This window comes from Macrotis lagotis, chromosome 7, assembly GCF_037893015.1.
Source record: "Macrotis lagotis isolate mMagLag1 chromosome 7, bilby.v1.9.chrom.fasta, whole genome shotgun sequence".
In the NCBI taxonomy this organism is placed as follows: Eukaryota; Metazoa; Chordata; class Mammalia; order Peramelemorphia; family Peramelidae; genus Macrotis; species Macrotis lagotis.
This window is the reverse complement of record NC_133664.1, coordinates 47897951-47914166: the sequence shown is the minus strand read 5'-3', so window position 1 is coordinate 47914166 and position 16216 is coordinate 47897951. Positions and strand designations below refer to the sequence as shown.

General features: G+C 37.4%; 1 protein-coding gene across 1 annotated transcript in view; it reads right to left on the bottom strand.

Moving 5' to 3' along the window:
- Positions 1 to 16216, bottom strand: part of CDK6 (cyclin dependent kinase 6) — a 262890-nt gene that overhangs the window by 74048 nt on the left and 172626 nt on the right. Inside the window, exon 4 of the mRNA XM_074192808.1 lies at positions 54 to 163. Within this exon, the coding sequence (XP_074048909.1) occupies positions 54 to 163 (110 nt within the window). The remainder of the gene's footprint in view (positions 1 to 53; positions 164 to 16216) is intronic.

The window sequence follows — 16216 nt, the reverse complement described above, 5'->3', positions numbered from 1 at the left end:
GACCCAGACCCCAGCCACCTTCAGGTAAAATGTAATTTAATAGTTGCTCTTACTTTCGACGAAACATTTCTGCGAATATGCAGCCAACGCTCCAGAGGTCCACTGGCGTGGCATAACTGGACTGAAGCAAGACTTCGGGTGCTCTGTACCACAAAGTGACAACCTGCAAAAGACAGAAAAATACATGAAATAGAAAATAATTATTTCTTTGGGTGCCGATGCCCCATAGCTTAGTTGGTACCAAGACCCAAGGAAAATAGAATTCCTATAAAATCCTGCAGAGTACTACAACCAAAGCAGGAAGGGAAGGAGGGATTTTTCAGGGATGGGAACACCTCAATTGACTCATCAAACACTTTGCAGCTCTTACCATGGTGCTTGACATTAGTCTCATCTCAGACCTTGGTGCTGACTCAGGATGGTAAGATACTACAAGGAAATTTTGCTTCTCAAAAATGCAAGCTTTCTATTGACTTTAGGGATCATTGTTTTAAAATATTTTTATTTTAAAAATTAAAAATTTAAAAATTTCTCCCTCTCCTCCATGAAGTCACTAGAAATGGCATCTAGAGAATGGCAGCTTAGTAGAAAAGAGATGGAAATTGCAAAGTACAGTCATTACAGAATCATACATTTAGAGATAGAAGAGTGTTTAGTTGAATGTTAATTTAGCTGAACATTCTTATTTTACAGAAAAATTAAACTGAGGGCAAGAGGGGTCAAAAGTCATTTAGGTAATAAATAGAAGAGTCAGATTTGAGCCCCAGTTCTCTGGCATCCTTTACATGGAATTACTCTGTTTGAGGATGAGAAACATTTTAATGTCCAAATTATAGGTACTGAGTCAAAGTAATCTTTTAGTGAGTGAACATGATAAACTAAACAAATACAGCTAACAAGATAACAAGTTTCTTTAGTGTCTATTTAGAAAATGAGGGAACCAAAGGACTGAAAAAAATTCCCCACCTGACTACATGTGGGAAAATACTTAAAACACTCAGATAAGAACATATTTAAATTTGAAAAATGTCATTCTAAAAGGAATGTAAATGTTCCAAATCCCCAAAGAATAACCATTTTCTTAAGAAAATATGAACACATATTTAAAAAATCACTTAGTACCAAACAAATGTATTTTTTAAAAAATCAAAAACTGAAAATTATAATTTTAAAATGGTCAGCAATCATTTTGAGTTTGAGGGTAAGGAAAATAGACCAGTTCTATTCATTTTCATTTGGGTTTCATCTTTATCCAAATACATTCCATTCAAGCATTTATTAAGTTTCTACTGTAGGCAAAGTCACAAGTCAAAAACTGTTTTAGCCCTGAAGTATTTTACATTTTATTGGGGAATCTAATATGTACATAGAGAAGTAAATACAAAATAATCTGAAGATGGAGGGGGATCAGAATAGGCTTTTTGTATAGGTGGCACCTGAGCTACAGATGCCAGAAGGAAGAGATGAAAAAGGAAGGAATTTTAGATTTAGGGGAAAGTCTGTACAAAGGCAGGAAGGCAGAAGAGGGAAGTGAATTTGGGAAACAGTAAGTACTTGAGTAGATGAAATGTCTGGACAGATGATTAGCTGCAGGGTGACAGCTTTGTTTTAGTTAAATCTTTGTTTTGGGAAGATTCTTTTGGTATTAAAATGGTTGCCATCTTTGAAGGAACTGCTGATTAATGTTGAATTCAGTGGTGGTGGGATACTTTTGGACATGTTAAATGGATGATACTCAAAATGTGGAAATGCTTGTTGGAAGTGTGTTGATGTTGTCAAGATGCTCTGAGTGTCTACAGAACAAGAGGTAAAATTCAGTTGATCATTCCAGATTCAAATCACAGTATTTTAGAGGAACCTCAGACTCCACCTAATTCAATCTATAACAAGAACTTCCACTACAACATGCCAAAGGTGATCAACTAGCTTCTGTATGAAGAGCTTTATGAGGTCTTGAAACTCCCTTTCATGTTTAAAGAGTTTCCCTGAAAACTGAGATGAAATCTGCCACTCTATCATTCATCCCTTATTTCCAGTTCTACCCTGGAGGACAAAGAACTAATCTAATCCTACATTAAAAACTCTTTAAATACTTATAAGTAGCCCAAATCTACTCTTTTCCAGGCTAATCACCTCCAATTCCTTCAACTAATCAAAAGTCTTCACTACCTCTGTTACTTTCCTCTGGACACACTGTCTGGTTTGGTAATGTGCTAAGATCTGATGTCCACAAACATCCACAAAGTATCCAGCTGTGGTCTAAATAGGAGTCAGTACCATAGGATTATCACCTTCATTATTTCAAGCACTATACCTTAATTCAGCTTCAGACTTCATTAGTTTTTAAAATCCAGTTTAATTTACTAAATGCCATATCTACTGGTACGTTAATGAACACATATTATTGAAAAAGGTACTTCTGTGATATAGTGAGAACGAGAGATAGTGATGAAAAGCTCTTGATCTCCATTTATCAGGCCACACCATGTCAAGAGATAGGGAGGAATTCCAGTATGTTTCAGACAAGAACTTGATAAAAGTCATACAGGAAGGCAAGGGATAGAAGAGTTATCACTAGCATTATGGGAGAGAGCATTTCGACTGATGATATTGAAGATGATAGGACCAAAGATTTAAAGCCATAAGCAATTTTCAATCCACAGAAGTTAGATCACTTGTCTCACATCATACCACTACAAAAATATAAAAGGCAAAACTTAAACCTAAGTCCTCCTGACTATGGGACCTTATGGATAAAAAGAAAAGTTCATATTCTTAAGCATTTTGAGTACATAATCTTTTCACAGTCCCTATAACAAATCCAAAGCAATAGGAATTTCATCAATGATGCTTACTCCTGCTGCCAAAGGTCATCTAATTTTTCCTGTAACCAGTCAAAATAGTTCTTGTCAAATAACCAAAGAAATAGGTCATATTTATTAGATAGAATAAGTTAAATTGAACTTACAAAGTTTTAAAGTATTTCTAAAAGAATTCCTAAGTATCTTTGGTAGTTCTTAGCATAGTATCTATCAAATCATAGGCATTTAATAATAAAGGCTATGACTGATTGGTTGGACACTAAGTGATTTTTAAAATATGCATCTTAAGAAAATAGGTTTGCTGTTTCCTAGTTTGGTTTCTGAACCATGACCTCAGTATGGAATATTATCTACCCATTAGTCTTATTTAAGAACTTTAGTTTAATTTTAGACTTAGTCTCCTGTTCTCCTTGACCTTGTCATTCACAGCTTTGACTGGAGCCTGATGGCAGCAAGGGGCTGGAGGACCTAGAAGAGCTGGGGTTAGAAAACTTTCTGTTAATGATCTCAAAGAAGCAAAAGAACAAGTGAGATAATTATTCGAGTAATGAGCAGGAAAGTCTAAGACAGAAGGTAGTTTCAAGGACTAGAAGGATAATTTGGCAACAAAATATTAACAAGATATAAGGGACAGTCTGCAAACAAAGTGCAAGGTCAATCTGTTCTAACTACATAGACAAAGACACACACACATGTCCAACAAGGTTTGAACTTGATCAGCAAGAAGACACCTATTAGATCTATATAATAAGGTATGTATGCCTGTACTCTTACAAACACAATCACAGAATGCTACTCTACCTCCTTCTTTCTCCTCCAAATGAGCTTCAGCCTTGGACAGCTCCTGGCAGCCAGCAATAGTTCCCAAATGGAAAACAGCTGTGTCAGAGTGGTGATGGATAGTCCCTAGTATCTCATTTATGTTTCTTACCATTTTGCTTTCTACTAGGAGGAAGATATGGAGGCAGAATGATGAATAAAGTTAAGTTAGATATAAGGAGATTAGACGAGAAGGTCTCCAATGTCCCTTTTAGGTCCAAATCTATGATCCTAAGTTGTTTACATGTCAATTATCACCATGTCCCTGTGGTCAAGTTTCAAATAATCAGAATTGCTATCTAATTATTCACATATTTTCCTAGAAATTTAGCAAGCTGATAATAAGGATTCTAAAGACAACTACAACATACAATGACTTTAAAAAACAATACTCTAAAAAGAGTGAGTTAAATATCCAAACCCACCATTTTATGGAAGTGGAAAATCCACAGATGTTGAGTTTCACTTTTTCCTCGATGTATTCATCAGTTATACTGAGTTATTTCCTCTTTTTTCATTTCTAAAAAAACTACTTGTTATAATTATATGGAATTTGTTACTGTATGGGATTATACATAATATATATATATATATGGGATATATGGGTTATATATGGTTCTTTGGGATGAGAAAGATTAGGGATACTAGGGAAAGTTATGATAGTGTAAAAAACCCATCAAAAATATTTATATGATTTTTATAAAGCATTTGACATTAAGTAGTGAATTCAGTATATAATTTAACTTAAATATTTATAACGTTTCTGTTATGTATAAGACCAATATTTGCAAGATAAGTTGAATGATTGCTAAAAGGGTATATTATAGCAATCTATTTTGCAGGTGTGTATTGTATGGGATGGACATTAAGGCTACAGTCAACTCTCAAAATCTGTGATTCTATACTTTAGAAACCCATGACAAAAATGGCTTTTAATGATAACCTGTATTTCTTTTAAGTTGGCAGATAAAGTTAAACATAAAGCTTTGGATTATATTATTACAGAGCAGCTTTACAAAGGAAATGGTGATTACTTAAACCAGTATGGGTTCATTCTGAAAAAAATCATGCTAGACTCTATGCCTCCCGCCCCCCTTTTAACAGGGTAATTAGTCTGGTAATTGGGGGAAATACAGTAGCTATGCTATATAACTAGATTTCAAGAATACATTTAATGAGTTTTTCATATTCTTTTTATAAAAATGATTAAATTCTTCTTCTCTCCCTCCCCTGAATTCTTGAGAAGACAAGAAGTAAGATAGTCACTGTACATTCTCATGTTATTCTTGTGAACTAGAAGGAGAAATGCCAACTAGATAAGACCACATTTGGGTGTGTTCAGTAGTGACTAAAACTAACCAGACTCAAGGAATAGGCATAAATTAAGCTGATATCAGAGAAATGTCACAGAATCTTAGATTCCGAGATGAAAGATTGCTTGAAGGTAATCTACTCTGATCTGCTCATTTTATTGATGAAGAACTGAGAACCGAGAGATTAAAGTGTTTTATTCTAGCTTATTGTAGTAGTAAGGGTGCAGAACCAAGATCTGACCCAAGAGCTCTAACCTGAATATTTGCTGATTCATTCTCTGGTCCTATTCAACATTTTTATCAGAGACTTGGAAGAGGACCTGGGATGTTTTGTTTATCAAATTTTCATATTACACAAAATGAGAAGGATGGTGAATACAATGAATGATACGATCAGTCTAGACTCACAGGATCTGGAATCTAGTAGGAAAAAAATTTAACAGGTCTAATTGCAAAAATACAGTATGGGAAACAAATTAGCAATTTCTGAAAGGAAACTTTTTTGAAGGGGTAAAATATATGTTCAATCTAAGGCAAAAAAATTATGTGGAAATCAATCAATCAAAAAACAAACATTTATTTTACACTGAATATGTATCAAGGGCACTGTTGAACAGTTTTCATCGATGGGTACATTGTGTAAAGTATAGTAATATGAAAGTTATTAAGAAAGTATGATTAAGAAGGGTCTCAAAATCATACAGTATGGGGACTGGCTGAGGGAAATGAGGATATTTAATCCACCCTAAAAAAGAAGTCTTTTGAATTACAAAATCACATAATTTTAGAGCTGGATGGGATCTCACTGGTCATTCAGTATAATATATCCCAAGGCAATTTCTACAGTGATATAGCCAATAAGTAGTTAATTATCCCCTCTATCCAAAGACCTACCATAAGGAGCATTTGGTTTGGTTTGCTTGGCTCCAGGGAGCAAAAGTACAGAAATTGCAAAGCGGAAGATTTCTATTGAAAGTAGTAAAGATTTCCAAATGATTAGTTGAAGTGTCTCCATGGGATGAAGCGAGTTCATCATCATAAGAAGTGTTAGAGAAGGCTGAATGAAGTGGAGTCAAAAATGTTTTTGACACTACTTCCTATTTTAGATTCTATGAAACTGTGGATAGAGTGACAGGCAAGACGTCATGAAGTCTCATGTTCCTGAATTCAAATCTGACTTCAGACACTTACTAGCTGTGTGATTCTGGGCAAATCACTTAACCCTGTTTGCCTCACTTTCCTCATTTGTAATAGGAACTGGAAAAGAAAATGGCAAACCACCACGAAAGAAAAACCCCAAATGGGGTCATAAAAAGTTGAATAAGTCTAAAAATCAACAAAACAAGAACTGTATTAGTCTTTACTTCTAATCAGTAATCTTAGAAAAGTACATGAAGAGTTTTGCTTAATACTAAGAAATGGCTACTCTTCTAAATATATCCATAAAAAAATTAAAATAGAAAATATTGCATTTGCTAGTAGCTTTTTCCTACTCATGGGACATCTGATCAAGTAACTATCAATTAACTCTACTGGTTTCCTACTACTGCCTATAGAATAAAATATGAACTCCTTTTTCTAGCTTTTAGAAACCTCCACAATCTTACCCTACCCATCTTCCTAGCCTCCATGTACATCATTCTCCTTACCAGCTTATGATACAGTCAAATTGGTCTCTTCTCTGATTCCTCATTACAGCACTGCACCTGGGCCTTTTCAAGCTTTGTCATTTGCTGTTCCAAACATCACAGTTTTACAGGAAGTCTTTGCTCATCCCACCAATAGCTAGTGTCCTCCCCCTCTGTAATACTCTGTATTTTGTTCATTTGTATTTTATTCTCTTTAAATTTATTCAGTATATACTTATATATGTCCTGGTTGTTTCCCCAATTAGAATGTAAGCTTTCAGTGAGTAGGAAGTGTTTGATTCATTAAATGTGCATATTTAGAGAACTAAGATTCTCATAGGTAAGAACAATTTCATTCATACAACGATTAGCACATGGGTGCTTAAAAAAAAAATAGATCTATCCTGCATAATTTTACTTGTGTCTGACCTAGGTCTGTTCAGTTTATATTTTTGTATTTAATAAACATAATTCTAAATATCCTAAATAATAAGGATTCTAGTACTTATTTACTACAATTTCAGTGGATTTTCATTGTTCAACCAGGATTCCCTCCTTCCTCTCAATTTCACAAATTCTTTAGAGCCTGAATTATCTTCACATTCATTATTAAAAATACTTGGAATAAGTAAATTTCTTAAATTATACTAGCATAGGTCATATTTTAAAGGATCATGGTTCTTCACGTGATAGACAATTCAAGATTCTTTTATAGTGTTTTATGGTTTTAGAGCACAGAATAAAGACATTCATAAGCTTAATATCAATATCTGAAAAATTGAAAGCTATCAAAAAAGATGAAAGGAGATAATAAAAAATGTTAGATTGATGTTCGATTGAATCACTAGGTGAAGGTGACATTAACTTCTTAGTATTTGTTAACATTGAGCATGAGGTTATCAAGGAGAAAGTGATAGCTGTAAGTTAAGAGACCCACTTACAACCTAAAATTAAAGCTTGATGGGTAGAAACTGTAAGAAGTTAATATAAATTAGTTTTAACATATAATTTTGGCACTATCAAATGGACTAGACTAATTTTCCTATAAAAATTCATACAATATTAAGAAAACATAGGGCTCATTACTTTAATGTGATAAATAATTCTTCACAAAAAAGAAGCAGAATGAAAGACATTCCAAGAGCAAATGACAACCACAGAAAAGAACTGAAGAAATCCTTTTTATAGAAAGAAATCACTGCTTCATTTAGTAACTGTAGAAGCTGATCATAGAGGAAACATCATTTGGGATGTTGACAAAGTAGTCTACTTCTAAGTTGGGGACTCATATATTGGCTTTTTAAAAAAAATCTTTTGATAGCTATGCTTTAATATTTTTGTAATCCAATTCTTTGTGAAGTTCCCTAACTTTCATGTACTGACAAATGATATAGCTCCTTACTTATAAGAGATGACAAAATATTCTGGAGAAACTCACCAATAAATAATCATTAAGTGGAGACCTTTATAACAGAATGATCTCATCCCATCAGTTTTGACATTCAGACCTCATTGCTACCTTTTTTTTCCCAAGTACGATTTTGGTTTATTTATATTATTACAATAATTTTGTTATAAAAGTAAACATAATCCCCCCCCAAGAAGATAAGAAACCTCAAGAACAGTGAGAGAGAGAAAAAAATGTACTTTCCCACAATCTTCCCTCTCTTCTATCACCTATTCCCCCCTTCCCTCTTCCCCCATTCCCCCATATCCTATTCCTCTCTTCTCATTTTTCTCTAGGGTAAGATAGATTTCTATACCCTATTAAGTGTGTATGTTATTTCCTCTCTGAGCCATTTCTGATGAGAATGAAGGCTCACTCATTCCCCCTTGCCTTCCCCCATTCCACTCCATTGAAAAAGTTTTTTCTTCACTCTTATGTGAAATTTCTTAGCTCCTTCTTCCTTTCCTTTCTCTTCCTCCCAGTACTTCCCTTTATCACCCATTGACTCCATATTTTTACTATATTATACCATTATATTCTGCTCCTTCCTGTGCCCTGTCTATATATGCTCCTTCTAACAGCTCTTATAAATGAGAAAATTCATATGAATTAGCAATATCTTCTTCCCATGCAGGAATACAAACAGTTCAACATCATTAAGTTCCTCAGTTAGTCCTTCTCATCCACCCCCTCTATGGTTCACCTAAGTCCTCAATTTCTATTTTACTCTCTGCTTCTAGGATCTCAGGGAAATTTTTCTGTAGTATTATTATTATTATTATTATTATTATTATTATTATTTAGGTTTTTTGCAAGGCAATGGGGTTAAGTGGCTTGCCACAGCTAGGTAATTATTAAGTGTCTGAGGCCAGATTTGAACTCAGGTACTCCTGACTCCAGGGCCAGTGCTCTAGCCACCCCTGTAGTATTTTTTGAAAAATGAAGTCTAGGCTCTTTTTCTGGCTGTGACTTTCAGGTAGGCCAACAAATTTTAAATTATTTCACCTGGATCTATTTTTGAGATTGGTTGTTTTTCCAATGAGGTATCTCACATCTTCTTCTAATTCTGGGCTTTTTTGGAAGTTTTATTACTTCCTGATTTCTCACAAAGTCATCAGCTTCCTTTAGTTCCATTCTGCATTTGAAGGAGTAATTTTCTTCAGAGAGCTTTTTTATCTCCTTTTACAGCTGGCCAATTCTGCTTTTTAAGGCATTCCTCTCCTTATTTGCCTTTTGTTTTGCTTTTTCCATTTGGCCTAAACTGGTTTTTAACATATTATTTTCTTCATTATTTTTTGTATTTCTTCCACTAAGCTGCTGATTTGGTTTTCATGATTTTTCTGCATCACTCTCATTTCTCCTCCCAATTTTTCCTTCACCTCCCTTAATTGCTTTTCAAAGTCTCTTTGAGCTTATCCACAGTCTGAGCCCATTTTTATTTCTCTTGGAGGTTTTGGATATGGAAGCTTCGATTTTGTCATCATCTGGGTATGTGTTTTGATCTTCCATGGGACTAAAGTAATTTTCTATGGTCAGATTCTTCTTTTTTATGTTGTTTACTGATTTTCTTAGCCCAAGACTAATTTACAACACTTCCAAGGCTTTGGAGTTTTTTCTGGGGACACCCCACTGGGACCTTTATTCCTCCAAGGTCTTATTCTCTCTTGTCTGTGCTTTGATATGTAGATGACCACAGGCACTCCCCTCTGCCCTGGAGCTGTGAGGAGGATTCCTACTATCTTAGTATGGAAGGTCAAACTGCAAGCTGGATCTGAGTGTGGGTAAACAGCAGAGTCCTGCCCCAGGGAGGGCAGAGAGATTTCTGCAGTCTCTCTTGACCCCCTTACTGACTGTGGGCTGGGCTAAAGAGGTGCAGGCTGGTTTCTCCTGATTCTCACTGCAGGCTCTGTGGCTGGTGCTCCTCACTCCACCCTCATTCTGGTGTAGCAGAGTTCTCTCATAGCCCCTTCAAGCTGTTCCTGGTGATTCCTGGGGTGGGCTGGGCTGAACTGAACTGTGGCTGGGGCTTTTTTCCAACTCCCGGTCCCACAGAGCTTCTAAGTTATCTTGGATTGGGAAAATGTATCATTCAGTCTTTCTGTGGGTTCTGCCCCTCTAAATTTTGGCTAGAGTCATAATTTGATGGCTTTTGGAGTTTTTTGGGGAAAGAGGTCCCAGGAAATGCTGCCTTCAAGCCACCATCTTGGCTCTCACACCCCTAATTGCTACCTTTAGGTCCCTCTGCCTCTATTGTTGGAAGGCTGGAGATGGGACCAAGAACTTCACCCCAAACCTTGATGTAAAAGGGCTGCCAGGCCAGCCATTTCTTTAGTTCTCACCAGCTGCACTCCTTCATCTCAGCCCCATTCTGCCTTCCTGCCAGCCTGGGATTGGTTCTCTTTTCATATCTCTTATCTCCTGAGCTCAGTACATGTTATTGACTGCCTGACAACTGCCTGAACAGAACATTGATCCATAAGAACTATTAAAAAAAATTTTAATGCAAAAAACGATCTTTAAGCTACATGAAACAGAATCTACTTTAAAATAGAAGACTTAGGACCTGACAGGAGAGAAAGACAGGGTTAAGAGGTAACATGTATCATGCCTGTCATCTTTTCTACTGTGGGAATTCTACTAAGGTGAGTTTACTTACATTCTAATAAAAAATACAGTTTATTTTATCAATCTAGGCAGCTATCAATAGACTATAAAAGAATAGACATCAGGTAGGATAGCAACTTGTTCCAGGATGATTTCTATTTGAACCTCAAAGAAGAAGAGAAGAATGGGATAATTAGAACCACAAACTCAGGCATACCAAACTTTGAAGTTTTCAAAGCACTTTATGTTCATAGTTTCACTTGATCTTCCCCACAATTCAGAATTCAGATCTCTAATTTACAGATCAAGAAACTGACTCAGAGAAGGAACTTGCTCAGGATCACAAAGGGAATCAAGTCAAGCATTTTATTAAGAGCCTACTATGTGCCAGACATTGAAAGATAAAAAGATAGCTCCTACTCTCAAATAATTCCCAGGCTAATATGGGGGGGGGGGAGAGAGAGATAACAACAAACAATTAGGCACAGGGCACAGGCTCCAAAAACCTTAGGGCATTTTAATACTACTGAAGCTTGAACATGCACCAAGACTTTTAGGAATCCTATAAATCAGGGGAATAATTGCAACAGAAAGGCACTAAGATTAAGGGGGACTAGAAATGGTAGCTTGAGAAGCTGGCACTTCAGCAGAGACCTAAAGGGAATCCCTCCATTCACTATACCCTATAGTCTTTCTAGGCAGCACATGGAGGAAGTTTTCACAAACTGATTCATTATTAGGGTCTAGACTTTTTGATATACTAAAGATTCTTCTAAATTTGAGCAAGGTAAGGGGAACAAGGGAGGATGGGGGGAAAACCTGGGGTAAAACAATGAAGGCAGCAAATGGAGATTGGCTTGGCCAGTTTAATGCCAAAAGGAGGCCTTTGATGATCACAATGCAGTTTGTCCGGTAAGTAGAAACCACAATGGCAACAATCAGCTGTAACAAATGTGAGGGCAGTGTTTACTGGAGTCCTTTACAAGCTGGAACAACCTGCCAACCTTGGAGGTGCTGAATGGGTTTTTAGCAATCTGAGGGTAGTAGAAAGGGGAGAAGTTCAAGGATATTTACACAAAGGGTTATATCTGTTTAAATACCTTTGAACTCTCCTTTCAATTTTTTTTGTACTGAGTTCAATGAGAGTATAAAAATAAAGCCAGGCTGAGGCCAGCCCTGGCTCCAAAATACACATCCATGAAAACTACCTTCACAATAGAAGAACACTCAGTTTAGTAACAACTTGTATCTGTGAACCCTTTTAAGAACACACACAAACAAATATTTCCTACACATGGAAGGCAGCCAGATGGTGCAGTAGACAGAGAAACCCAGGGAAGAGCCAGGAAATCCTGAGTTCAAATCTGGTCTCTCACACTCACTAATGGAAAACTCCAAACAAGTCACTTAACATCTGTTTGCCTCAGGTTCCTCATCTGTAAAAATGGAATAAAACCAGCAACTACATCCAAGGACAACTATGTGGTGCATAGATAGTGTCAGACCTGTTATTAGGAAAATTTACCTTCCTAAATTCAAATCTGGCGACAGATGCTTACTAGCTGTGTGACCCTGGGAAAGTCACATAATCCTGTGTGCCTCATCTATAAAGTGAGCTAGAGAAGGAAATACCAAGAAAATCCTACCTGGGGTCCTGAAAAGTCAGACATGACTGAAAAAAATCAACTCAACTTGCTTTCCTCATCTGGAAAATGATGGGGTTTTATTAGGTAGCCTCAAAGATCCCTAGCTGCTCTATACTGATTATCAGTTTCTCACTCTCACCTTTTCTCTGAGAAATTAGTTCAGAACTGACATTTAGCCTGAGAAGGGTCAGGTTACCATTCTTCCCTACAAAGATAAACAGGATCAAACTACAGGAAACCTCTTCTCTGTTCTCTGCCTCTTAGTGCCTCGAGCTGCTAAATTAATGTTTACTGAATTGAATGGGTCAGTATGTCAGAGCTGGAAAGGACTTTAATCCTTACTTTACAGATGGAGCAACAAAGGTGGACAGGTGTCTAAATGATTTGTTCTGCAGGGCTAGCATGGTCACCAGAGGTAAATTATGGTCCTAGTGATGGAGTCTGTAGTGTTAGCAAACCTAATGAATGCTGGGCCAGTCTTGGACTCTGTGGTTCTGGGAGATGTGCTCTAGGTTCACTCGCCAAGCAGCCTATGGCTCATTGTTGGACTCCAGGGGAAGAATGAGTTGGGTTCCTTGCTCCTTGGCAGGCAGTCTTCAGCTTTAGATGTTGCTATATCTAGAATTTTTATTGTTTTATAGTTCCTACTCATTTTAATAATTTATTTTATTTTAATCATTTTATTATAAATTATTTTACTTTAATGACAACAGTTACCATTTGTGTAGTGTCTACTATATGGTAGGCACTGTGTTAAGCACCATAATAAATAATAAAATAATAAAAACAATAACTAACATTTATGGAACACTTGTTCTATATTAAGTGCCTTATAAATATTCTCATTTGATCTCCAAAAAACCCTAAGAGAGATAGAGATACTATTATTAGCTCCGTTTTATATATGAGGAAACTGAAAACAAACTTGCCCAAGATCGCCCCAGCCACAATATCTGAGGCTGGATTTGAATTCAGGACTTCCAGGCCTGGCACTGAGTATTATAGCACCACCTAGCTGCCTAGAAAGAGCTTTGGATGAGGGGTAAGAAGGTTTGGATTTGAATCTTGGTTCTCCCACTTTATCCAGAGCCTTCCTCTATTCCCTTTAAGTCTCCCTACTCACCTTGCACCTTCCTCCAAGAGCTGGAGCCCCAAATCAGTCCCCTGAGAGTTGAGGGCATGTAAGCCTTGAGGGCAGGGATGGGGTCATTTTTGTTTTTGGATCCCCAGAATAGAAGACAGTAAGCGTTTAATAATGTTGATGGACAGGCAAAAGCAAAAACTCTTGAACGAGATCACCAAGCAGTTTCTCTTATCTGGCCCAGAATTCATAGGGCTCACTGACATTGCTACTTCAACTCAATATATTAACTGAATTGACAGACTTGGAACCCTGGAATTGGCAATTGAGAAAATAATCCATTTTCTAAATATTTTCATTTGAGAGAATGGAGACAAAGATTTCCAGTGTTCCCTAAGATAGGTATAGGCATATATCAAGGAAAGCTGGGATACAAAGAAAATTCAACCATGGGAATGTGATTAGTAGGTCTGATATAAACTATACAAGCAACTGTTATCTCCCTCCCCATTTTATACGGTAAGCTTACTGAGGGTCAAGGACTAATCTATTTTTTTCCTTTATGCATCCACTATTTCATATAGGGCAGGTACTTGCGAATTATTTGGTGATGTAAAGCTAGGAGGGACACTGGTGTCCATGTAGCCTAATTTCATTTTACAGATTAATAAACTGAGTACATCCTAATCACTATAGTTATCCTAAAACAGGAAACCTGCCCAATAGACACAACTGGTGATTGTCAATGTTCTAATGCCTGGGGCAGAAGGAATCGATTTAAGTCAGAAGGTAGCCCCGGGAGAAGGCTTCCAATGGATATGAAGTTTTTGAAGGATTATCAGCTGGAAGCTAGACCATATGAAGTTGTGTAGAGCTGGGGGGGGTGTGTACTACAAGAAAGAACTATCATCAAGCCTTTGCCCCCATAAGTATTGTTGCCTTGGGAAAAAGCCCTGCCCATCCATCCTTCCTAATTATAGAGATACTCAAGAGCCCACCATTGTCTTTTACTATGTGGCAATCCTCCTTCTCACCAGGGTCTTCTTGCACTACTGGGGAGCCAGGGAACTGAAGATGATCCAACTTTACTGCCCTTATGGAAGGAAAGGTACAGGGCTGAACAGAATGCTCTTGATATATGGCATGAGACTGCCATGGGGAAGTCTTCTGACTTCCTTGTGGCTGAGAGGAAGGCTGATGCTTCTGTGCTGCCAGACTATGTATAGAGACAGTGTCAAAACCCATGAGCACTCTGAAAAGATGAACCCTTTTTATAAAGGCTACTATAGCTCAGCTATTTATTTTTAGTAAGCAGAAGATTTCTTAATGCAGAGGGAATCTCACAGACAGACAAATCTATCCTCAGTCTGAACATTTAAACTTAATTCTTTAAGTATCCAAGTTCCTCTCCAGGCTATTAGGTTTGAATTGACCCTTAAGAGACACCTGCAGCTTAAAATCAATGCCAATTTTTTGAATGTCTGCTGCCTTGCAAGCAATAACTCTAGATCTTTCTCCTTACAAATACAGAGAGCAGATTTGATCCTGAGACTAGTTAATCACATGATCAATCCCTCTCTCTCCCTGTTCCCTCTTCTCTCTCTCTCCCTCTTCCTTTCTCTCTCCCTTCCCTTCCTTTCCTCTCTCTCTCTCCGCCTTCTCTCCTTTCCTCTACTTTCTCTCTAACTCCCCCCCTTCTCTCCCTCCCTCTACATTCTCTCTCTTTCCCTCCCTCCCTTCTAGCCCTCTCCCCCTCCCTTCCCCTTCACCATAGAAACCGAGCAAATATTTTGTCGGCATTCCTTTAACCTTCACAGATAGTAGAAATGAAAATTATTCTGAACACAGGATATGGTAGGTTGAATAACTCATCATTTCCTCTTTAGAGCTGTTTGAAAGCTCATAAAAACCTACATGGTTGGGGAAACAACTTAACTGTTTAGAGTTGTTGGACAGCTTCAGAATGATTTTTTTGGTTAATCTAACACTGTCAGAAGCTCCCAAAGTCAGTTTTCTTCTAGTTCCTGAATGACTTCAATCATTTTTTTAAAACAGGAAATAAGAAAGCACCAGGACTGGGAGATTTCTGGAGGAAGTGACTACTGACAAAAGAATCTTAGGTCTTCCATATGGCAAACTTTACACTCATCTAAATGGGCTGTGGGTTTCATCTTCCTCAGATGGGAAGGACTGGGGCGGGGGGAAGAAATCCTAAAATGAAAGGGGCTCTAATGATTCCTGGATTCCCTCCCACAAAAATGGAAACAGCAAAACATTCCAAAAATTGGACATAAATCTCTAGGGGTTTAGGGTCTTCTTATGGAAAATGAGAGTTTCAACAAGATGACTTCTTGGTGTCTATGCCAGTTCTAAATGGAGTATTTCAGGAGTCTCCCTTGAGGGATCCATGTGGAGCAGAGGATTCTGTTCCCCGATTTGTCAGGACCCTCAAGAAGGAGGCGAGCACCTAGACAATGCTACTGATCTCACTGGAGATCTACAAAAAGATGTAGAGAAGAAAGTTAAAAAGATGCAGGAACCTCAATGAGAGCTGTTTAGCTGGAATCATCAAAGCCCAGGAATCACCTGAATGCCAGAAGGAAAGGGCCTTGGGAAATCAAACAGCTACTAAGTATTAAAGATGACACTGGAAAGAACTCAGGTGCCCTGACTCTGAGGCTCTTTACACCACAGAAAACTTAAAAGAATACAAGCAGAGAGTGGGGACTATATTGCAGAATGAAGGACTTAAGTGCCCCAAAGAAAGCCTTCACTGCCTGAGAATACATCTGAATGTATACCAAGGAATATCCTTTATGCTACAGTTGATAGGGAGTTGGCCTTGGTATCAAAAAA